Genomic DNA, 24,098 nt, shown 5'->3' with positions numbered 1-24,098 from the left:
AAACTGAAATTTAGTACTTAGACTACAATTTTGAATTAAACCCAGGCAAAAACAAACATAAAACAAACAAAACACCTACGACCCCATAAACATCTACTCAGTGAATACCACGGGGTTTGCTGGACTGACTGACCTATAAGGCCACTGGCAGGCAGGAAATGTTTCTTGACAAATCCTTTAATTGAACACTTAATATCAACTGCAAGGACACTTGTTACATGATCAAAAATGAATCCTAGCAGTGCTTCAGCCATCTTGTTTGCTCATACAACCTCTTCATACAACCCAAATTCAGTCATAACCTAACAGAATTTTTTAAATACTTTGTTCACTTAACATACAAAAAAGAAAAGGATGTAAAAACTTCCAGTGAAATCTGAGCTAAATGGTAACAAAAGCAATGGATTTGGAACTTAATTTTTTTTATGGAACATTCATGACATAAGAAGAAAATAGCATAATTTCACCTATTTTAAAAATAAGTTTTACAAGCAGCAGATTTTACTGTAATTTAAATAAGTACGTAAATTAATTATTTTGCTAACTGAAGTAACACTTTGCTTCTTCATTTGCCTATTTATATGACCAAAACTTCCAAGTGAAGATTGAAAACACTGGATCTAAATTTACAAATAAACTGTTAATATATGACAAAATAGAGAAATTGCCTAAAACTTTAAATACATTTTCAGATTAAGTTATTTACATACATTTTTAAATAGCAGTTTCTTAGGATTATAATTGTGAAAAAGGTTTAAACTGGTGAAGAGTTGTTTTTGTTGTTGTTGGTTATTTTTTTGGGGGGGGGGGGAGGGGAATAAAAATAAAGAAGTGAAACATAGCCATCACCCCTTTCCCTATCACCAACTTCAGAAAGAACTTCACAGCACTATTTAAGCCATTTTTGCTCTGCAGAGAATTAATTTAGTGAAGGTTCATTCAGCTAATGTATTTTTATAGAAGGTGGTCTTAATGACACTCCCTTTTGGAAAAACCTCCATTTAGATAAAATAGGTCTCTTTTAAAGCCTACTCTGTAAGGAAAAAAATCAAAAAAGGTATAAGGAAGGTTCTTTAATTCTTACTGAAATAAAGCTTTCATCACCTGATTAAAACCTTGTGAAACAATAAAAGAAAACATGTATTCTAGCTCTTTTAAAATTATTGTATACTTTTGTAAGGTACCTCATAGGTGGTTCCATAGTGGCACGTATACTGGCATTGTCTGTTGGTCTCTGCATCCTGCTCAACATTAGTATAAAAGATGACCCCATCTCCAGAACAAGATACAATCTGTTTGTCATTGGTGCATGGTAAAAATTTTGCACTAAAAATATTGGCCCGATGTCCTGAGCGAATGGTTGTTAAAACCTATGAAAGAAAAAGATAGGCTGTATCAGGTTAACCTTTTTAAAGCAAATAAAGAATGGCAAAAGAATACAGACTCTGGTACTATAAAACATCAGTTACGTACAGTCTGCCAGTGATGAATAGTTTAACGCCAATAGAACAGAAAAGCTGTCTTTACACCAAGTTTCTTCTAAGAACAAATTGGTTCCACAAGAGACATTCACTTACGCACTTGCCCAAAGTACTCTGCAAAATGAAAGAACTGGAACACACCTTCCACCTTTTCTTTTTAAAATGCTAGCTATGTATCACATCAGGTTTCTCAAAGTAAAACATCAGTGCAGGATAATGCAGCCACCCTGCATGGCAGTGAGGAGAGACTTAAAAGATCCGGAATACTGTGGGTAAAGAAGAATAAGGCATTCTAATCCAAGCCAACTTTATAGACTTTAAAATTTGATACTATCCTTAAAATTAATCCACTTTAAAATGAGATCTAAAGCTTATAAGAAAGGATATTTTGAAACCAGTCAAATAAAAATCTAAGAACATGACTACCAGGCAGTAAACTAAAAGTTTAATTCAGTCTCAATGAATGTCATCCATCTACAGTACAGCAGAGAAGCATATAATTTACTTTCCAGTTGGTTTTAAGCATTTTGTGATGACTCTTTATGTTTCCTAACATAATTTTGATTAGGCTATTAGAACATTAAAAAATCATTCATGTGCTTTCCTGTACACTGGAGAACATTCTGTACTTACATTATTTTGCCTATCTGTAGCGTTTAAACCAATTTTTTTTTACCACTACTAACGATACATACCAAGTTGTTTACAGTAACAAAATCACTTCCAAATTTCCACTCAGTTAGCGTAATCAAAGAAAACATTATGCAAATGTAGTTGCTCTGTCAGCAATAGCTGGTGCGCAATATTTTACAGGTTTACAAGTATTTACAGTATTTCATGGCTTTTAAACAATTTGCACATAAACACAAAAAAAGATTGTGTATCTGCATATTTTAAGATAAACAAAGCTCATTATTGGAAAAAAAAAATCAGGAGATACAATCAATTCATTTTATTTCAATAAATGTGCCTCAGTTTAGATTTGTTCAGACTTCTCCATTTAACTGCAAACCTTAAAAACCTAGATATTCAAAAGAAATGAGGAACTCGTTTCAAAGAAGTAACTTAGAACAAGGAGTCCATAAGGTACCCTAGTTCACGGCTTAAAGAGGTGTCATCTGACAATCCCACCTCTGATTTCAGTCATTGCTACTGTGAAAGAAATATTTTTGACCTGACAAGAAATCCTTTTTGATCTCCCTAGTAAAAGCCTAAACTATACCATATTAGATTTCCTTTCCAGTTCTCCGCTGCTTCCTCCCTATCACTGAATATAAGCAGGCAAGGCAGCCTTCTTCTTTTTATCCTTCTCTCATCAAGTTACACGTGTTTCCTGAAACTTCACCTTTATTCCTCACAAACCCCAAGCTAATGCCTTTGCTTTTCATTCAGTCAATAGCTAATCTATTTTAATCTGCTGCTTCAGTTTCCCCCATATGCATATCTCAATGTAGATGTGGTGGAGACCTACATTTGATGATTACCCTCAAGCTCAGATAAACTTAGATTTTTCTTTCCCTCTCTTCTTCTCTCCTCCATAGTAAACTGAAAGAGCATTCAGAAATGTATATGTGGTGACATGTTCTCAGGAAAGGAAAGAGTTTTGTCACAGGCAGACCCGGCCCAATCTTGCCTGTCCCTCGAGATCCTGACTATGTTGCGTAGTATTGCAATAAAGAGTATTAAAGTATTACAGCGTTTATTATCTGCAGATTTTCCATGCCCTTCTCGACTTGCACTATACATCCCTTTCTGCTCTGGTTATTACACCGCCTTGGAGGCGGGGAAAAAGAGAGGCACCTGTTACAAAAAAGTTGCTTGTCCTTTGGCTGTAAAACAGATGAGAAAATTAAATGCAGACAGCCAACCCCCAAAAGCCTAGCATTAGCTACACAGTGTAAATGCCACTGTCTTACTCCATTGGGGCATTTTACTACCAATATACAATAGGCTACCAACAATTAACAACCAAGTAAAAACAGGGGGAAAGATTAACAAAAAAATTAAACATGTTTCAAGGCTTGATTAGCTATAATTCAAATATCTTCACAACTTTTGCAATTGCTTAAGTAATATATTACACAGAAAATCAATTGAAGAGGCAACAAATTCAAGATTTCAAATTGCATCTCTTAAGAGCAAAGAGTACATCTTAGGGACATGATTACTTACTTGTGTAGCAATCCCAGAGGCTTACTACTTCCCTAACAACACATATTTTGCTCCAAGAAACACTACACAAGATGAGCACATTTTGGCAAAGTAAATGAAGAAGTAAAAAGTTGTTCTTTGTAGTTGTGTTTTTTTGTTGTTCTTTTTTTTTTTTTCCCACAACGTTGCTGTTTGGCCTTTTTCTTATAAAAGGACTAAGCTATGAAATTGCCTGTTTGATCATGCACTTTTAGAACTTGTGGCAGCTACCAGGCTGTCTTTTTTAAACTTGAAATGTTTAAGTTCCATAGCCAGGTGGAAACTCTTTATGGTGACTTTATTTTCCTTTTTACCATAATGAACAAAACAGAAGTCTTAAAGTCCCATTAAAAAAAAAAACATTTTTTTAAAAAGTGGTTTTACTTATCTTCCACTTTAGCTCACTTTTTGAAGAGGCCTGTTGAAACAAATGCAAGTCAAATATCAGTGGTTTCCTAAGTCTTCCAGGACGTAGTTACAGATCCCATTCAAGATACTTAGCACAGAATCATTTACAATCCAGCCACTTCAACAGTATTTTCTTTGTCCCTTTCAAAGCCCCTCATCCTCAGGTGAAAAGTAGTAATTCGAACTCTGGAAAAGATGTAAACTCTCAGTCCCACTAAGCACACTCCAAAGCCTCTAAAACACTTTCTCACAAGCTGGACCCTTTCCCTCTCTGAAGGCAAACCTACAGATTCAAAAATCCTGAGCGTAACTACAGGTAAGAGTCCTGTGTAAACACAGTCTTAGCTGAGAGAAGTCTTGGGCCACATTTAAAGGCTTTGAAAATTGTGCGCTCAACCTGACGTAAATACACAAATTCCCATCTTTCTGTACTTGTGGCATAAAGAGCTTTAGCTCCAGCCAATTCTTTTTTTCTTTTTTTTTTTTTTTTTTGGGGGGGGGGGGGACGGACGGACGGACACCCCACAGGGACAGGGATGGGACATACATTGAGATGCCTAAAACATTTATTTTGATGGAGGTAAGTAGGCTATAGTGGGTGGAGTGAAATCAAATGAGAAAGAAAAGATCCACAAAAGGAATTATTCTCAGCCATCTCAAGGTATAACAAAGCACTTCTCTTTTGATTTAGACTTGCAATTACTAGTAGAAATCACAGTAATACATTCCTCCTCAGATGCACAAACAACACAAATATAAAACCTATTCAAACTTGAGAAATATTATTTGGAAAATTTCTCCTTTTGAGGCACGTAGTAACAATTAATACCTCTCTCTGACCATACACAACAAAAACTGGACTTATGTACTCAACACTGGTGCAAATGACAAGTAAACAAGAATAAATGCTTCCTTATTAAACAGAATATTTTACTAACACAGAAGACGATATTGATGGCTGATGTCTATTTCAGCTAATCCAGCTAGCTCATAGCAGAAAATACGGTGGTAATGATATCAGCCAAAATGACAGAATTACAGCAGAGTTCTGGTACCAACTCCAATTTGTTCTCTATTGATTCTGTTATTTACGCCAGAGAAAATAAGCTAACACAATTGTAACAGTCATTTAAAAATAAAATTACTATAATAATAATAAAAAATCATACCTCTACTACATTTCAGGAACAACACTGGTTATTAGGTCTTTTTGCTAGTACCTGCTGTTTTATAATTGCATTTGCATATATGGAAAATCTATCTGCTCTGCTGTTATGCAAAATGCACTTAAAAGCAAAATAACTCCGCTGAATTAAAAACAGGAAAACAAAGAATCTCCTACATTTCTCATTTCTCTTAAGTGGTGCAGTAGTACACAGTGTGGGGTGAGGGGGACAAAATCTTCACATGGAAGCATGAAGCTTAAGTTGCTGCATATATTAAAGTGTTAGAATATTATTACATAATAAGATAATTAAACAGTTGCCAGACAGTGATATATTGAAGTCCCTCCGATAACATACACTTTGAATTATATCCTTCATCCTCTTCCTAATGGTCTCAGACACCTCTTCTTCTCTGGTCTAATGACACTGATCTGGACTTTGTCAGATTGGCACCAACAGTTGAAATGACGAGATCAAGTTTGGAAGCTATGGTTCATTTGGGGAAGTAAGGAAAAGGGCCTTACCTGTAGGCATCACTCCAAATCACTACTGTTTTTCCATCACAGCTCCGCAGTGCTGCCTCCACAACCTCCTATTAAAACTCTCTTCCATCATACCAACCACATATTTTGGTTCTACCTCTGTATTTAATTTTTCAGCGCCTCTTCCGGGTTTATTTCTCAAAAAGTTCTGAGTAAGCATGGAAGAGCAGACTTCACCTGAACATTGCTGCATAGGATCCCCAGGACTGAAGGATACATGCAGAGTAACTGTTCCTGCAAACTACCTGCAGTTCCTTCAAGAGCGAAGTATGGAACATTGCTACCATGTGATGGACACAAGTAGCTGATATTACTGGAAGTCACTTGACTGGATCTTAACTCATGTCAGTGCAGAAGTGGAAAAGCAGAGATTTTTACAGCACTTACCTTCACAAACCTGCTTCCCCTACTTCAGCACAAATTTTTCTCCATCCTCATACGCGTACACACAAAGCAATGTCGTTTCAAATGGTAATAACTTTTTAATAAAGGTTGACACTTCATTTCAACAATGTTACACAAAAAGACAACTTGGTATATTACACAGCAGAAGCTAGTATAATATTTTAAAGCTAAAATGAAGACAAGTCATCTGACTAAAAGATTTCACAATTACTGAATACTATTGCTAATTTTGACACTAATCTGTTGTGAGACCTTGTTCCTTTTGTGTCAGACCACCTACCGTAAAATGGGATAATACCAAAGTCACAAGGGATTAGAATACTAAGTTTTTTAAGCAGCATGAAGTTTTATTCTCATTTATAAAACACTATAAAGTGCCTGATATTATCTTTGTCAGATAATAATTAGTTGCTGTTGAAAAATAACAACTTAAAACATATTTGAAAAATATAAGTATTCAGAAACAAACCTACCTTTCTGCTGTAAGGATTACTAATTACCAGATTGGTGTCATCAGAACCAGATAAAATATATTCTCCTGTATCATTCCAGCAAATTGTATTCACCTGCATGAATTAACAAAAATCTTTTTAGACTTGCATTACAATTTTCAGAATATTAAAACATCAAAATAATATACTTATCCAACACCACAAAGAAAAGGAGTTAACAAATGCAATTTAAATGACTTCATTTCTAAGCAGCTAGCACACACAAAGTACTTTTAAAATAAACTGATAAGGGAATCACCTGCTTTACCTATGGCCTCTTCATTTGCAACTCAGTTGCTCCCTTTGCTCCTGAAGAGTCCATCAGGAAAATTATACCTTCACACAAAGGCCTCATGTCCCACAATTTTACATATTCAGTGTTTTCATGTAGCAAATATACTCCACACATTTCTCTGAATTTGAACTAGAGGACATCAAAACACTCCCATCATTATATCTTCACATCATCCAAATTCTGAGCATCCATTGCTTCCTGGTCACCACACCTTCCCAGGGATCTTGTGAAAAGCAATGTAGAACCCACCCCAGATCCCCCTCTGAGGCGTGTGAGCATGCTGGGAAATCCAAATCCTCCACTGAGGTGCAGATCATTTGGGGGAAAATTTACAATATATTTCCCAACCAATTTTCTTTTTCACGAGACTGCGTTTAATGCTGTGTTAATGAAACAAAGCTGTAAATGCACTCAAAATCCAGGAAGCTCAGAAAGTATCCTTAGAGTGGGCAGGTTTGCCTTCAAGCAGCAGCTCATGCGCAAGCACCAGAGACTGCATGCATGGCCATTCTTATCTCAAATAGCCTCTAAAATAGCTTTAGCTGTCAAACAGCAGCCATCAACACTTTCCGCTGGCTCTTTCCTGTCAGCAGGATAACTCTTGTACTGTGATGTATCAGAGTGGACCATATCATCAGTCAAACCACCCTTCACTTTTTCTACGTCCTTTTCTTATGCTTCCTTTTTCATTCAAATGTCTCATTCTTAATCTGAGCCCGAAAGACACAAATCTTTTTGCTTAAAATAGAAATACCCGTTTTAGTCACTATTTTAAGCAGAAGCTTAGCTGGGGTCCTTAATTAAGCAAAGTTGCAAAATGAGAATTAGGTGCTCACATGGATGGATCATGTGGGCACATGGGCAAGCAAAAGGAATTACCAGAACTTGACATATTCATGGGGGAGCTGTACATTAACTCTAATAGGCACTCAAAAAAAATCAGAAAAGAGACCTTAACGTTACAACAGACATGCCTATAGCAGGCTTGGCACAATGCACAGCAGCAGTCAATGTTAAGAACCATTAAGAAATGAACAGAAAAGCAAACATCATTCTGTCAGCGTATAAATCCAAGCACAGCAGATCTGCATCCACACTGCAGTTTTGGTTTACATCCCGCTCCCGTATTCTCAATTTCTACTAATGTCCATTTGAAATGAGAAGTTATGAAGAAGAATGACTAGGGTGATCATAAGTGCCTAACTAAGCAAATGAGAGGAGATGTCCCCCCCCCCCCCCAGAAAAAAAAGATGGAAAGGAAAGCAAAGAGAATATAGGAAGATGCAAATGGGAGGCACAACAATTATCTGAGTTGCAGTTCCGCAAGCCTAAACAAGACATCAATATTTTCCTTCTAAATTCTGATTTCATTCAGGGTTGAGCAATTTCAGCATTCCCTACCCAAGCCAAACTTGGTTCAGAAAAAAACGTTAAGTGAGATAACCAAATCTGTGCTAGAAGTCTGCAAACCATACTGCCTTTTTAATCTGTACCAGAACACCTTGTCAGCATTACTGGCAAAATCACTGAAGCCTTTCAGTGGAATGAGCTTGACTCCTTCCCCTACCCCCTGTGAGTACTCCCTTCCAATAACTGATCAGTTAATACAGAACACTTCTCAGTCTTCAGTAGATCCTATTGACCAACAGTGAATAATAACCCCAATAAATATGTATATGGACAATGAAACCAGATGGTCAATGAGGGCAGATTAAAGAAAAAAGTCCTCATGTCCCATTCTAAGGTAGAAAACCCACTAGTAAAATACATCATAAATGAGAAGTAGCTAGAAAACTGGTTTGTATCTCCAAACAGTGTAGAAAAGCTACATATCTATTACCTTCAGGCCACTCAATGCCAAACTAAAAGCATAACATTACAGTTACTACACAAAGAGTTTGAAATTCTCCCTGCTAGGGCCAAAGCAGAGGATATGGCAAACACAAATGACAGAAAATTACCAATAAGATGAAAAGGTCAGAGGGTGTGTAATTAGTGCTTTTTTTGTTTGTTTGTTTTTTCTATTAGGTATTCCACGCTATCATCTGTATCTAATTTTGTTTGCTTCTTGGCTAGCCTTGAAAGGAAGCAGCAAGCACTTTTAATTCATTAATCGAATAGTTAAGAAGTTTACTATCTTTGGGTTTTCCTCAAAGACAATGCAAGAGGCAGTGCAGCCAATCCTTGAGACTGAAAAAGCAAACTCCTCACTCCTATCCTTCTTCTGTAAGCAGGATAGATCAACAGCATAGGAAAAGGAAAAAGGAAATAAGAAAGTAAGAATGTCTTTAGAGACCCAGAAAATCAGAAAGATCTCCCAACTAAAGAAAGGGGCGAAAAGGCATTACTTGTTAACTATGGAGGAAGAAGTGAAAACTACACATTCTAACCACATGTTAAACACACTTCCTAAAGTCATTTAAGCATAGCTTTAAGGACCACGTTTAAAAGCGACTTGCTCAGAAATGCTGTGCTGAAAGAGATCAACAACTAACACTTGATACTGAACTGAATATGCTTAGAAATGAGAAATTACTCTTTCAGGTGATCCTCTTCTCTCTAATTTAAAATGTAGTATTTCCTCATATCAAAGGATGCACCATCTATCTACATTTATTTTTTCCCATTCAATATGTTTTAAAATCACTGTTTTCTCTGCTTTCCTCGCCCTTGGTTGCTGCTGGTCTAAATTGACTCTCAACATTTCTCCGTCAGATTTGGCCACCTCATACAGAAAGCATCTCACCTAGTTTTACACATTTGCAGCTGAGCTCCTTGCCACCTTAAGCTCCCTTTAGACATAACCCCAGAAACAGCAACTTCTGGGGTACATGTGACCTCATTCAGAAAATGTGAATCGCGTTGAAAGAGGCAAATTTACACCCTGGAAGGGTGATAAGGTTCCCAGCAGACATTGGTGGCTAGGTAGACTAATTTAATTACTTCACCTATTACTGCTAGAGGTCTGTTCCAGTGAAGTTAAAGAACAAATGTAAGAGATGAGAGGAGTGGAAAACTGCACTGTTTCAAAGACTAAAGTACCTAAACTCTGAGATAGAAATACTCGTATCCCAAACAAAAAGGTGCTATGGCAATATTAATGCTGCAAGAATACGTATTGCAATTGCTACTTTACTTCTGCATTTACTTTTATTTTGCAGGTTTTTCTTAAAGCAAGCAGTAAGAAATTATATTGAATGGTTTGTAAATTATACTATACTGAGTGCTTTGTAAATTTAACTTCTAAAGACCTTTTTTCAAATTGTAACAATATCTTAAACACCTGTATATAATGCTATAAATTCAGAATTAAAACACTTTCCACCAGCAAAATAATTAAGTTAGGCACATGTTATAAAGCATATGTTAAATGCTAACATAATAAACTCAAACTGCATTTTCAAATACATATCCACCAGGTAGATCCAGGCACCACCAAATTTGAAATTTCTGTTGCATGACACCAAGGTACTTAACTAAAATACAGATTAGTCACTCAATTTTTTATTTTTTATTTTTTTTACAAGTAGCAAAGTATTACTGTTTTCCCCATTTTATAGGGGCAAATGGCTATTTTTACAAGGAAGCAAAGAAAACAACAACAACCAAACTAAACAACACTTCAGGAAAAGCATTTTGAGGAGTACATTTGAGATGAAAAACTACTAGAAAAGAATCTTCAAAATAAAAATCACTGCTACAGTCTTAACTACAAAAACTGGTAAGTAACTTTCTACACAGTGTGATTCATAAAACATTTCTGGTCAGGAGGGGAAGGAGAGAAATTAATGCATTTGGTATTTAAGCCAGCATCACCTGCAGCAGAACATTAAGGTTACAACAGCAGTCAGTACAGCAAGAGTAGCCTACTTTTTAGGTACAGCAATTCTAATCCTTGCCTGTCCCAGTCTTTTGCGTCTCTCAAAAATGCACATAAGTTAAGATCCTACTTCTGAACTCCAACCAGAAGGTGAGATTTTATTTAACGTGTTCTTTAAAATTACTAGTGACTGAAGTTAACAATTGTAACACTATTTAATTTAAAACATAAAGAAATTTTACATTTGAACAATATTTTAAATAAATTTACACTTGTGTTTTCACGTTTTATACCCTTCACTTTTCTGATATTTTCTACAACAAAGACAATGCTTTAACAATCCTGAATTTCTGCTCCATTTGTCAAAGGTAATATAGCAAAGAATTCTACCACAATAGCTGTAATTTCTTTGTTCAGAGGATAGAGCTAAGGGTATTCATTACACCAGTAATTCTGTATGTAGGCAAGTATTCCCAGCTTGTTTTCTGTCACTGATAAATGAGAAACAGTGTTTCTGCTAGAGCATGCAGCCACTGGATGTTAAAAGGAATCTCTCTGCCGTGTGCCTAGTTTGACTTTTTTTTTTTAAGAATATGGTTTATAATATTCGTAGCACTTTCAAAAATTAAGTATTTAAATAAGCAATATTTCTAGCTATGTTTTTGCCTTTCAGGGGAGGCTTATTTTTTTCTTTGTCTCTTTAAATAAATGTGCAGCACTTAATCATTTGCTTTTTAAGTGTGGAAAACAAATCACTTAAAACACTAATAGAGATTTAAGTAAAAAACAAAAACAAACGAAACAAACAAACAACAACAACAACAACAAAAACACATAACAACATAGCACAAAAATTGCTACAGATTCCACTCTAAAGTTTAAGGTTAGTTCTAACTGAAAAGATAAATTCCTATGTCAGGAAAACACATGCTTAACTCATTCCATAGCAGGATGGGTATTAAAGTATAGAAATGGGATTTTGTTTTTCTTCAAAGATAAATTGGCAAATGCTTAAGAAGAAACAAATACCTACAGAATTCATATGTAGGTCTCAATACACAGAGGTTTCCAGCTCCGCCTTAATACATGGAATTTGCATTCCCAAGTCAAGGAACTATTATTGTGGTAACGAAGTCATAATTTAACATCTTTTATCAAACAAAGAAAAAAAGCAACAAGTCACTTACACATCCATCGTGCACATTCAAGGTTGCTTCAAGTTTTAATCTTTGGATAAATTCTCTTCTCCCTGTGAAGAAAAATACTAATTACGTACTCTATTAAAACGGTAACACTGAGGAAACTAATTAAGACCCTACCAATGGGCACTAATGGGTAAAAACCTGAACAAGAAAGAACTGGAATATAAATCTAAGTCTTGAAAGAAACATTTATGAAATGAGAATGAAATGAATATGACAAGCATCGCATTTGCTAGCTTTTCTATCGCCTTTGAGAAGAGTGTAGAAATGGTGACGTGCACGGTTCACAGGTTGACACTTCTCCTGAAAATAATAGCTAGAATGCTGAAAATAACCCTCTGGGTTTTTTGGTCAACTTAGCTGAAGACAGCAAGTATAACAGTTTTAGAAGTATGACCTATCATATAAGGCATACGACGGAGAACGTGTTCAGGTCTCAAGCAGCAAGTAAAACAGTGTATTGAAAACAACATGACCTCTTCCTAAGCTGAGTGCTTAAATTAAATGAAAATTTGAGATATTAGGTTAGAATGCTTGTGTTTCATGAGAACAGGTTATAATGAACTTAATCCTGGGAAAAGACGTTCAGAAAAGGAAAACACTGATAAGCTCGATCTTTTTACTAAAATCCTACAGCCTCTTAAGCTCAAAGGACGTTATCTTATTTTTTCCTGTATTTGTATAGCTCTGAGAACAAACCTCTAGGTAAAGATGCTAGGCTGTACTGTTTTTGAATACCAAACCTACTGAATTCATTCAAAATTAACTTTCCTTCGAGGAAACTAAGGAGACAGGGAGAGAAATTCCCTGCACCTGAAGACCCTACATCTCATGACTTGTTTTGGTCCAGCTCCAAGGAGACCCCATCTCAGCGCCCAGTGTTGTTGCCTCTGGCACTCCAGCAGAAATTCGGGGCCATAATTTCTCCTTTATCTACTCATTTCCTCATTGTGTCTTTTACTTGCCCCAGATACAATCCTGAACTGGAAAAGACCACCTGATATCTGTGCCTGGTCCCTCAATCCCAAGCACCTGACCGGGAGCATGAGGTATGAGTTAGAGAAGAGGTAGAGTTAAACTTCTTTCCAACACCCTCTCTGTATTGTTGGTGGGCTGTTATCTACAGATAAATCAGGTGGTGCAATGAGCATTCAACAGAGAGAGTACAGAAAAAAAAACACAAGTAAGGGGCACTGAAGAAATGTTAAAATGTGTTGCTTCCCAAAGCCTTTCTATGTGATAAAGTACTCAACTCAATAATAAGACAACAGAATGGATTATTTCTAGTTTATCTTATCACTCAAAACTGGAACCAACAGATCCCAAATGTTTTTTTCCCTAAAATAAAAACAGAACTACATGAAGAAAGAGATCTGAAGATATCATCTCTGCATTTGCTGTTTTTAAAAGCTGAGTTAGCAGTTAGTGAAATCTTCCTTGTACTGCAGCAATAACTTCCTTAAAATTATTGGTTTGATAAAAAATTTCAGCCATAAATAAATACTAGGGTTTTCTCTCATTTGTCACCTGAATATTTTTGCAACTTCCACATTTTCATCATTAAAAACACAATACCATTAAAAACACAATACCATTTATCTTGCTAATAAATGATTAATAAGACTGCATCCCCATTTCACTCCAGGTGCATCACAACTCTTATTCGTTATACTTTCTAAAAGTCAAATTCCGCTTAGCAAGGGCTCTGCTCTCCAGGGTGACAAGACACTTGGCAAATTCTTAATTCTCATTCACGTAACACAGTGGCTACCCGTTCCCTCCATCTCCCACTGAAGGCAGCCCTCCTGTCTCTCCCTCCAGCTAACAAGATAGGGCAGATAGTCTTTTGACAAAAGCCCCTAGAGTACTTCTTTCTGGCATCAAGACCTCTATCATTTTGGTTTGTCTTTCCCCCCCCCCCCCCCCCTTTTTTTTTTTTACCCCCAACACTATGTACGGGCTCTGTAAGAGCCAGAAAATGTTTCTTTTCTCCTCAACTATGTGCCACCAGAAAATGAAAAATTCAAACGTGAGAGGATGCTTCAATACCCAATTTCCCCTATTTGAGTAAGGCCTGTTTATGATAGGGACCAGCACAGACCACCTCACTGGACAGCAGAACATGCAAGAGGTTTCCTTTGAAACCCTTTAGGTGAACCTATTGAGAAACAACTGACAATCAACAAAGCACTGTGAAGTTTCAAATGGCAACAGTGACCTCCGTGTGATGTGTTTACACATCTAAATTTGGAAAGCTCTCAAGCTAGCACTGCTCGCACCCATTTTCAACACACGTGATGCACTGTTGAAGCTTCAAGGGATAGCATCCCTTTCAGTGCAGCCATCAGTAAGACTTTCAGTTTTTGTCCATCCACCCTTTTTCACCAAACATGAAACACTATTGAAGACTCAAGGCACAGTGCCACCCTCCATGCAGTACCTCACTACGTTTTTGAGTTTTTTTAAGCTAGGGACTATAGGACCATTTCCATGGCCACATTCTGTGCATGGAAGAAGCCCCACCCTGAGACACTCAGTATGCGAATTCACATACGGGAAAGCAGGCAAAAGAGAAACTGCACACTTTTAAAGTATTTCTTCAGGGTGCTCCCCTGCACACAGCTTCAAACCAAACGATGCCTTGCCACACATGCCTCTCTGGAGAATGACCTAACTCTGGGGTTTGAGCACGTATACACAGGTCCAGTCTCACTTCTGGGAGAAATACTAAAATACCACAGTGTCCCTCACATTCCCCACGTGTAACAGTTATGACATCATTTCAGCTACAATCCTCAGTTTACCAATTGCTGGTCAGGTGTTTTCTACATTGATATTTTGGCAAGAATACGTGTACCTCTCTTTTGTAAGTGATTTAGTCAGTGGTAGTTCAGAACAGGTGACAGCAGCGAAGTTTAACTCTTCAAGCACGTAAGATCTTTGTATGTTTGAAATTGTACTCCAGAATTTCCTATTGAAAAAGTCGAGATCATTTCACGAAGGAGATCTAGACTTGAAAGTGTGTTTGTGCTATACAGCAATATAACCAAACTTTGATCCGAAGCTGCGCTACCACAGCATGAGCAACTGAAGACAAGCCTTATTCCAAAAAGCAGTAATAGATCCTGTTTGTCAAATGAACGCGCGTTTATGTCAAGCTGGCTCTTCCCGAGGCCAAGTCCCTCGGTGCTCGCTTGCTGTGACATTTGAAATGCCCTACTTTAAAACTGAAACAGCGTCAGCGTCTGTTCCCAATGCAGAGCACATGTTATCTTGCACTCCAGGAGCATTTCAGAACCACTCTTGATTTTCCAGCATAGAGTTTACGTGTTGGCAAAGCCAACTCACGAAAAGATGGCCAGTCCAGGTAATTTGTAAACGGGTTATCTCGCTGGGCTATGTCAAACTCCGCACAATGACTGAGGATAACTTTCGATCTGTGTCTCAACACACCGATTTTCCTTAGCAAATGTCTTTGAATGTTCCACACACCAAACTGAACTACCCCATGCAGTTAACAGGACTACAAACAATAAGCACTAAATTAACTTTCATCGAGAAACATTAAAATCCTTGAACATGAACTGAAATCTCAAAAAACATTTATTAGCTGCATTGACTGAGAGTGGCCCCATTTTACAGACACAGATTGTGACACACGAAATGAAAGCAGCTTATCAAAGGAGAGAGTGAATTACCAGTACTGCCAGAAACCACATCCATTAGCGTGACCCCACAGCCCTTTGATCGAGCCCTCCTATTATATTTCCTAATTGTTCTGTGCTACTGTATAAATGCCAAAAAATATGATAACTCTTAATTTTTTAAAGGTTGATAAAAGCAACTTTCAAGTTACAATGGACAACTACTTCTTTATGATTTAAGTTCAAAACAGACAACCTAAATTATTCTCTGCTTTTAATGATAATTTAGCAAACCTAAAGGTCTGAACGCTGTATGGAAACACAAAATATTTTTAACTTCTATGAAGATATCTACTTGCCATTTTAATCTGCAAGAGCTTTGTTACAGAACACGCAGCACCAGGTGACTTAGTGTTAATCAAGCTTGCGCTTAAAACCCAAGACATATTTCAGAATAAGCTTCATGTATAAAGAAACGCAGAAATTTCACATATTAGCACTAAGACTGAAACTACGTAAGACAGGACAACGTGCCCTGATCTACAATCCAGCAGGCCTATAAAGTCTCTTGGTGAGCATTTAGATACAGAATTGTATAGCAAAAGAAACACAAAATTAGATGCACTGAAATTAATCGGCTCGGTAACGTTATATATTTTAGGGTAATTAATAACCATTCTGAAAAATACTTCCATTTTGGTTTTCTTCTACCAAAACTGCAAGAGTAAGTTAGTACAGGTAATGACGCAGATGAGAGTTGTTTGCATCAGTAGAAGTGTCTGTAGTTGACTTTTACACGTATTTCAGATTCTGAAAGTGTCTGCTTCTGAATATAAGCTTCCACTGGGCTCCACCACTGATAAGGCCACAAGCATTTAAGCTTTAAAGCAGAGAAAATAGTCATGGATATCTTGTTTATTTGCTGTTTTATATCTACCACATTTTATGCTTGAAAGGTACTTAATATATAAAATTCATTTGCATTAATGTCAATTTTTAAGGTGTTCGCAGTGGCACAAGTGTGCTGTAAATCTACCTGTCTTAGAGGTGGCATTTATCAGCATATTGTAAGTACTGGCTTGTGAGTGAGCATGCCACAGTGGCAAGTACTAAGTGGATTTCATTCACAAGTACACCATATTCTGACAGCTATCCTGTCCCACTCACGCTGTCCACAGCAAAGTCTTTTGTATTGCTCTCACACCAGATTGTAGCTGAGCAGAAGATAAATCAGTGTGATTCTGCAACAGGAGAAAGGAAAATGTGCAGTTTTCAGCAGGTTTGATATTCATTCAGGTACTTAAAGTAACCCAGTGATCATACGCAAGCTACTCGGTGAGATAAAAGGCATTGGAAATTTGTATATCATGTGATGAATATTTCTAATTTCTACAGAGCTGAGGACAAGAAATTATGCAATAATACAAAGAGAAGCTGTATCTATGCAACAGACAGCCAAAGGCAAAAAGATAACAGGTACCAACAGACTTTTCTCAACACAAACCTATCTGAAATAGCTTGTGTGATGAACCGGATATATGATTAACCCAATGCAAAACCACTTTCTGTTTTCTCCACAAGCACTAAAACACGTCTCTCACATAAACGACCCGAAATTCTAAAACAGATACCAGTATGAAACTGAATAGTCATCAGATAAAGAAAAATGCACTTGGGCCCTGTTTTCTTCTCGTCAAGAGGTTTCCACTAACTGAAGGCAAAAAGCAACAGTGTGCAGGATGTTGCAAGCTGGAGGAAACGGTGCTATTGCAAGTTTAGATGTCTTAACATACCACAATATTAACGTGGTATGAACGGAGTAACATGGGCCTTGCTCACAGAACTTCAGGAAACACACTTCATGACATCAGGTACTCGGTGTCGTTTTCTCAAGTGCTTCTTGTAGCACCCAAGGCTAACGAGGAGCTCAGTATTGCAGCAGGAGCAGAGGATGTCTGTGAAGCAGAAGTGGGGATATGACTGCCCCAGCGCAGAAGTGAGGATGGCTGGCAGCAGAACCACGAGCTTCTGCCACCTCCACGCATTTCAGATGAGTACCAGAGCATGGAAAATGGAAGCAAAGAAAAAGTTAGGGGAATCTGCTCTTAAGCACATCCAAGCAGGCTGAAGGCTGCTGCCAGTCCTCGCATTCACCTTTCGGTGCCCATCAGCGGCTGCTGCCTCTTCAGCAGCCAGCACAACTAACCACCACGTGGTTACTCCCTTGCCGGGTTTGGACCAAGGCTCTGGGGTAAATAAAAGTCTCCTATTTAAAGTTGCCTAAGCTAACTCAACCCACACTTCTAAACAGATTAGGAAGTGATTATATAGGAGCTTACTGGCATATCTAGAGAGACGTGCCTTCTGGCAAAAAAAGCAGTCTGCCTTTCCCACAAAGATGTCTCAGCAAAAGCAAGAATTTGGGCAGGCTGGGACCAAATCAAAGCTTATACCATTCTGCACACTTACCTAATTAAAAAATGCTGTCTAATCCTAGGCAGGATGGGAATTGTAAACTGTCATATTTGGGGGAAGACGTGAAGTAGACATAGATATACACACTCCATAGCAGATAGAGCTACATATCGCTGTGAGATTACAAGCGTAAGCGCTTGGAAATTGCCCAGGATTAGAGTTTAAAAACAGACAACGTCAGAAGTTGAGCTAAAGTAGAAATCAAAGCCTTGCTAGTAGATGACTATTCAAGCAACACTGTGACGTAAATTAGATTAGAAGTGGGGATTCAAAAGCTAATGAGAAAAAAAAAAAAAAGCTTACTTTTAAAAGTTGCTTGGTGCAATAAGTTATATGCAAATGACAAAAACAACCAGCCTAACTGGTTGTTTAACTCCAGAGAGTCAATTTTTACTGAAGAGAGATTTCAAGATGTAACAGTGTTTCTAGAATAAAAACAAATGAAAAAGGAACCTAATTTTTCCTTCTTTCCTAGGAAAGGTAAATAATGGGAACTACTGGAAAAATAACCTCAAAGCAATGTAACCTAAAAAAGGAGGGATTTTTCTGGTTTTGTGTAATAGTTTTCTAGAGTGGTGAAGTTTCAGTAGTTGAACAGAGGCTGGACAAACATTGCTGACAGCTCAGACCACATTCAGTTCACAGGAAGGGAAGCATGATCCTCATCTTCCTCCTGCAAAATAGAGAGCAGCAGCATTTACGCGTTCAGTTCTCCTGAGGAAAGCTTGCACATCACCGAAGAATAATATTAAAATTCACAGATGTTACTCAGATTCCATCTCATGATATTTATGCTCAATATTTAATGAGGCAACCTATACCAAAGCATCTGGGACACGTCTGATTCAGTGACTCACTGAGCCTCAAAGATGGACAAGAAGAAGCTGAGACTTGCATTTCATTACCGAAAAATCCAGCTTGCTTTCAAGACTGGCATACTTTATACACGGACTGATCTTCTTCCGCATTGCCAGGACAGGGCTGGTCTCAAGTATCAACTACTTCTTGATACATGATCAGTTATACCCTACTGGACTATTTTGGGGACATTCAAAGCATAGAAGATCAGGAACCACAAGTGAAGTCACAAGAACTCGTCGTATTGCAGTGCAACAGTTTAGAAGTGACTAAACACGAATGTACTCAGTGTTTATCCTAATGCACTTAATGGAAACAATCCAACTGGAGGAAGACTGCAGGGAAGGAAAGAAAGGAAAAGAAAGAAAAAAAAAGATATCAAAGGGATCTCCCACATCACTGCCTCATCTTGAAATACAAATCCAGTACACGATTTGTTTCTGCAGCAAGAGACAGCTTTCATGTATCCTGGGCTCATTATTACAAGATCAAGGTGCAACTTAATGATGAAGCTGTCTGAACCACTCAGGATCAAGACACAGGCAGTCACTTACAAGGCAAATACATTTTTTTGTACAAAGAGCGTCTTTAAAAGCATACAGTGTAAATTCAATGAAAATATTGCAATCAAAGAATGAAAAGATATTTAGAGCACACACAGATCTACGGTCTCCAGCTGCCTAAGACTCCAAAGGATATGAAGTAAATATATTTGCATCCTAACACTGATTATATGAATGGACATATATATATATATATATATGCAGATATCTGCATATATATTCTAAGTCTTGGGACTATAGTACACTATTTATATATTACACATTATTTATATATATTACATATTATTTATGTATATTACACAAAAGGTTAATCCCTTTTTAAAAGGTAAAATAGTTTAGCCCATGTCATGCAAAAGTGACAACTGCTCAAAAGGCCTCTTGAATTTCTGAAGGACAGAAAATAATTTTTTCCACAAATTGATGTTAATACATAAAAACAGAAGCTGAATTCCTACCAATCTCACTCTCTTATTTCAAAAGAAAGCGACAGAAAGCAGCGAGTAATCCCATATCCTTTGTACCAATTTTCTTTTTAACAGCAAATGTAATAAGGTGTTGGCAATCACTTTAGAAGTCCTACTTTAAGTAGGAACAAGGTGGGACAAAACTTAGGAGACAGAAGCAGTAACACAAACCGTAACAATCAAACCACAGTAGCACACAAGGAAGACGTAACCGAGGTGAGGTCAGGTCAATGGCATCGCCAACCACAAACAAAGACCCCCTGGGCAGCAGCAAAAGAGGCTGGCAAATTTCCACTGTGCGATGCCACATGGCAACGCTACTTCCAGGCACAACTGGCTCCTGCACCTCCCCTTCCAAACTCAATTCACCTACAAGTGAAATAATCACAGGGGTAATAAGAGACAGCCGGTTACAGCGTAACGAGAACTGAGCATTCAACACTCAGACACCAGAAATACCGAACCAGCCTCAGTCCTGCCTCCTCGCTCACATCCCTTTTTGGTTCTCTGGTACGTATCGAGTTATAGCCAGCCAGCTTCTCTTTATTTGTTGCCTTCTCCAGATGATTCACTTTTTATTTTGCTTTATCAACAGCACGCTGCTTTCCACAAATCACTCTATTAAAACCTTTAAAGTGGCTGCCTTGATTATCTCAGTCGATTTATTTGGAACTAGAAAAAAAATCATTAATCTTTATGGGGTAGGATCACCCCAACATTTTAAAAAAGTGGTTTTATACATATGCATTGTGCCTGTCTATTCTTTGGTACCAGCTTAAATGAGATTGTACTAGGGAATTTGCTTCAGACTTGGTCTCTTCATTAAACTTCCCCAAACCGAATTTGTTACCAACAGGTCTCAGTGACACACCACTCTCTCAATTGCCCATCTGTAAGCTCACCAAGTATAGTCTTTTTACTAACAGAAAAAAAAAAGAAAAAGAAAAAAAAATCCACAGCCAATTTGAGGCAATACCTACTCACTCTACTCTCTGGTGTTTTAACAATTAAAAAGCAGCATTCTTTTCCTGTAAATGCTCTTACACATCTTAAACTTCTCTATACAACCACTGAAAATCCAGCAGCCATACACGTAATAGACTGAGCACATTAAAGGTGTTTGGTATTGTTTCAAAGAAATATTTTCCTCTCACTCATTCATCATACTGCCAACTTCAATTCTGACTCCGCTATTTTCTGTTATTCAGAAAGCATCACTAACGAAGCAAATCTGGGGAGTACAGCTGCATCTTCCAAAAATCTTCAGCTTCACAAAGCATTTGGTGTGCGCAAGCACACATCGATACAGAGCTGGTCTGCTGGGCACACACACACCGAGGCGCAATGGAAGATGTGCGTCAGGAAGCTAAACGACTCACGTGAAGAGAGCAGTCATTCGAGCCCTTGCGATCGGACAATCAGGCAAATTTACAGGGCTCCGTTTTCAAGCAGCAGTTAATTTGCTAGACATGTAGAAGGAAAATCAGCATAAAACACCTCCCTTAATTATGGTTTTTAGCTGTGACAGATGCAGTCTCTTTAATTGATGCTGGAGAAGAAAACTCATGCAAGAGGTTTAGGACGTGAAATGTAACAGCGCACCTGAAAATAACCAAACATCAAAAGCATTATGCAAAGAATTAAAGATGAAGGGCTGAATAAATACTCTGTGCCCATCTCCAAGTACAAAGATGGTAACTGTAATGCTGCCTGGCCCTTATTACTCTGTGGTACTTACAAAGACTAAGATGCCACATGTTGAAATACAACTGTAGTGAAAGCTGGGGAAAATAACATATCTGTGTTCTAGCTGTTTTCCCTAACATTCAGGTTTTCATCTCTGCTGTTTTGGGGTGGGGTTTTTTATTTGTTTGTTTTTGTTTGTTTTGGGTGGTGGTTTGTTTGGTTTTTTGGTTTTGTTTGGTCCAAGAAAAAGCAACAGAGAGAATGAGAGCTTACGGTACTTTAGGAAATTCACTCCCTGGGCAGCTTATTTCAGGACGAATGAGACGTTCAACAGCAACGCCCAATCCTACCCCTGCGGATCCGGTAAGCTGCTACTAGTTTTATGTTATTAGTTGTTTATAAACTCATAACTTAACGAGCTGGAACACGGCTGATATCAAAGCTACATGGTTGGCCACACACCTACCAGCTGATGTGGCCTATCCTGTTCTTCATCCCTGCCTATGAACAGTGCAACTAACTTGCTTTAAATTTGTAATTAGTTTTGGTTTGTGCGATGGTTCATCCTGGGACAGAGGGGGAGCGAATGGCGCTTGGTTTGTTTAGTAAGTTCTCCCATTTTCTACCTATATAATAATGTATTTGCAGTTCTCCCTGTAGCAACAGCAGCTGAAGCTTTACACAATTTGACCAAAACGAGCCTTACTGTAAGAAAATCGGTAGTTTCTTTCCTTAAATGTATAGACTTCAAACCTTTTCTAAATCTTACAAAACAGGATGAGAAAGCCATATTATTAGATATGCTTCCCTGACAAAAACTGCCCTAGAACATGAAAGTTTTCTTTATCAAGGTGGGAGGGAAACTCAGCAGACAGCATCACAACACTGTGTCTAACAAATTTAGAAAGCTCAAAAATGTCATACTGCAAGGAAAGATGATGATAGAAAACCATGCAAACAAGAGTACCAGAAGCTATGGAGAATTTACATTTTGAAACTCACTTTTATTGTACCAAGCACAATTCCTGACAATCATTCTGAAAACCTTGGACTTGATTACTCTCTGCAAACTATTTTAGACTAATGGAGTTTCTGTGGATAACCTACTACGCCAGTTAATTTAAAAAAAAAAAAAAGCCTTCAGTCTTCTTCACAGCTACACGGAGCCATCCTTAGCGGCACGACCCTTCACAGAAAAGCAAATAAAGCTGTCACATTAAATACTTCAAAGGAATTATGGATCCACTTCCTTCTTGCAATAAACCCAGGCTGCTACCCCTCTAGATAAATTATTACCATAGTTCATTTGTACGTGGGTCCTCATTTTGGCAACACCAAACCCTTCGCCTTCTATCAGAACCGATGTGTTCATTAGTCACGGAAACATTGCACAATGACAAAAAAACTGCAGCAAAGATTTTGGGATTCTGGGGAAACTAGCCCGTCTCTGAGTAATTACATTTGCCCTCCTAAATTCATTTGCCAGTTTCAAGGCAGAATTTAAGTTGGATACTAAGGTTTGCTGCCAATGTTTTTCACCATAAAAGCACTATGATGTTCAACTGGAAGTAGCAGGAAGCTCAGCTTCCACCCACGGCCCAGCAGCAGGATTCTTCCCACTAGCATTAGGCTAAGCCACTGCCCCAAGTGAATGAAAGCAGAGTGCTACTGACAGCCTCCTAGAGCAGCTTGGCTTTCTCTGGAGACTTCAAATACAAGCACTGTCTGAAATCGAGACTAATTAGCCCACAAATGCTGAGGAAAACATAGCTAACACAGATACACTGATAAGACCCACTTTTTCCTTCTGTCACCACATGGGGAAATCGCTCTTAAGGAATGATAACGATCCAAAGGACATGTCCCAGGCATGCACTTAGTGCCCAATCTGCACTAGACTTTCCTTTGGAACTTTGTCCTGAACTGACAAGGTTTCAGGGCAGTTATTTAGAGATCTTGCAAAACCAGACAGAGTTTTGCAAGGACATAAATTCCCGGAGTGAGCTATCTGCCTGGGAAGGTACGACACGATGTGCAGATCGCTCTCGGAGCAGCTGTTTTTGAAGGCTAGAAGAGGCTATAAATAGAGTGCCACCTGATTGCCAGACCACATGAAACTCAAACACAGAGCAAATAAGAAACGGCAGTGAGTTCTTAGGTGCATTTGTCCAATACCCGGGCACCTCCGGCATTCCCTGTATGTTATATTTTAGTATAAGAACATTACCCAGGTGGATGGGTCAGCATAGAGGTATCAGATGTGTGGCACACATCTGCCAACACACTCTGAAGTGCGTTGTTAGTGGTGTACTTGCTGTGAGAGCTCTCTTTTGCCTTGCTGGCTGCAAAAGAGCATACAGACGTATAACCTGCTTTATTTTGTACTGGTGCTCATGAGGGTTTTGACA

General features: G+C 38.0%; 1 protein-coding gene across 12 annotated transcripts in view; it reads right to left on the bottom strand.

Annotated features, from left to right (window-relative positions):
- Positions 1-24,098, bottom strand: part of DCAF6 (DDB1 and CUL4 associated factor 6) — an 83,455-nt gene that overhangs the window by 58,684 nt on the left and 673 nt on the right. For all 12 annotated transcript variants that reach the window (XM_083820490.1, XM_083820495.1, XM_083820494.1 and 9 more), the window contains exons 2-4: positions 11,986-12,047; positions 6,666-6,758; positions 1,185-1,370 (exon numbers count right to left, since the gene is read on the bottom strand). In XM_083820490.1, coding sequence (XP_083676616.1) covers positions 1,185-1,370; positions 6,666-6,758; positions 11,986-12,047 — 341 coding nt within the window. The remainder of the gene's footprint in view (positions 1-1,184; positions 1,371-6,665; positions 6,759-11,985; positions 12,048-24,098) is intronic.

The sequence above is a fragment of the Anser anser genome (genome assembly GCF_964211835.1).
Source record: "Anser anser genome assembly, chromosome: 1".
NCBI classification, from domain to species: Eukaryota; Metazoa; Chordata; class Aves; order Anseriformes; family Anatidae; genus Anser; species Anser anser.
The sequence above is the reverse complement of the archived record's forward strand: the minus strand, read 5'-3'. Positions and strand labels throughout refer to the sequence as shown.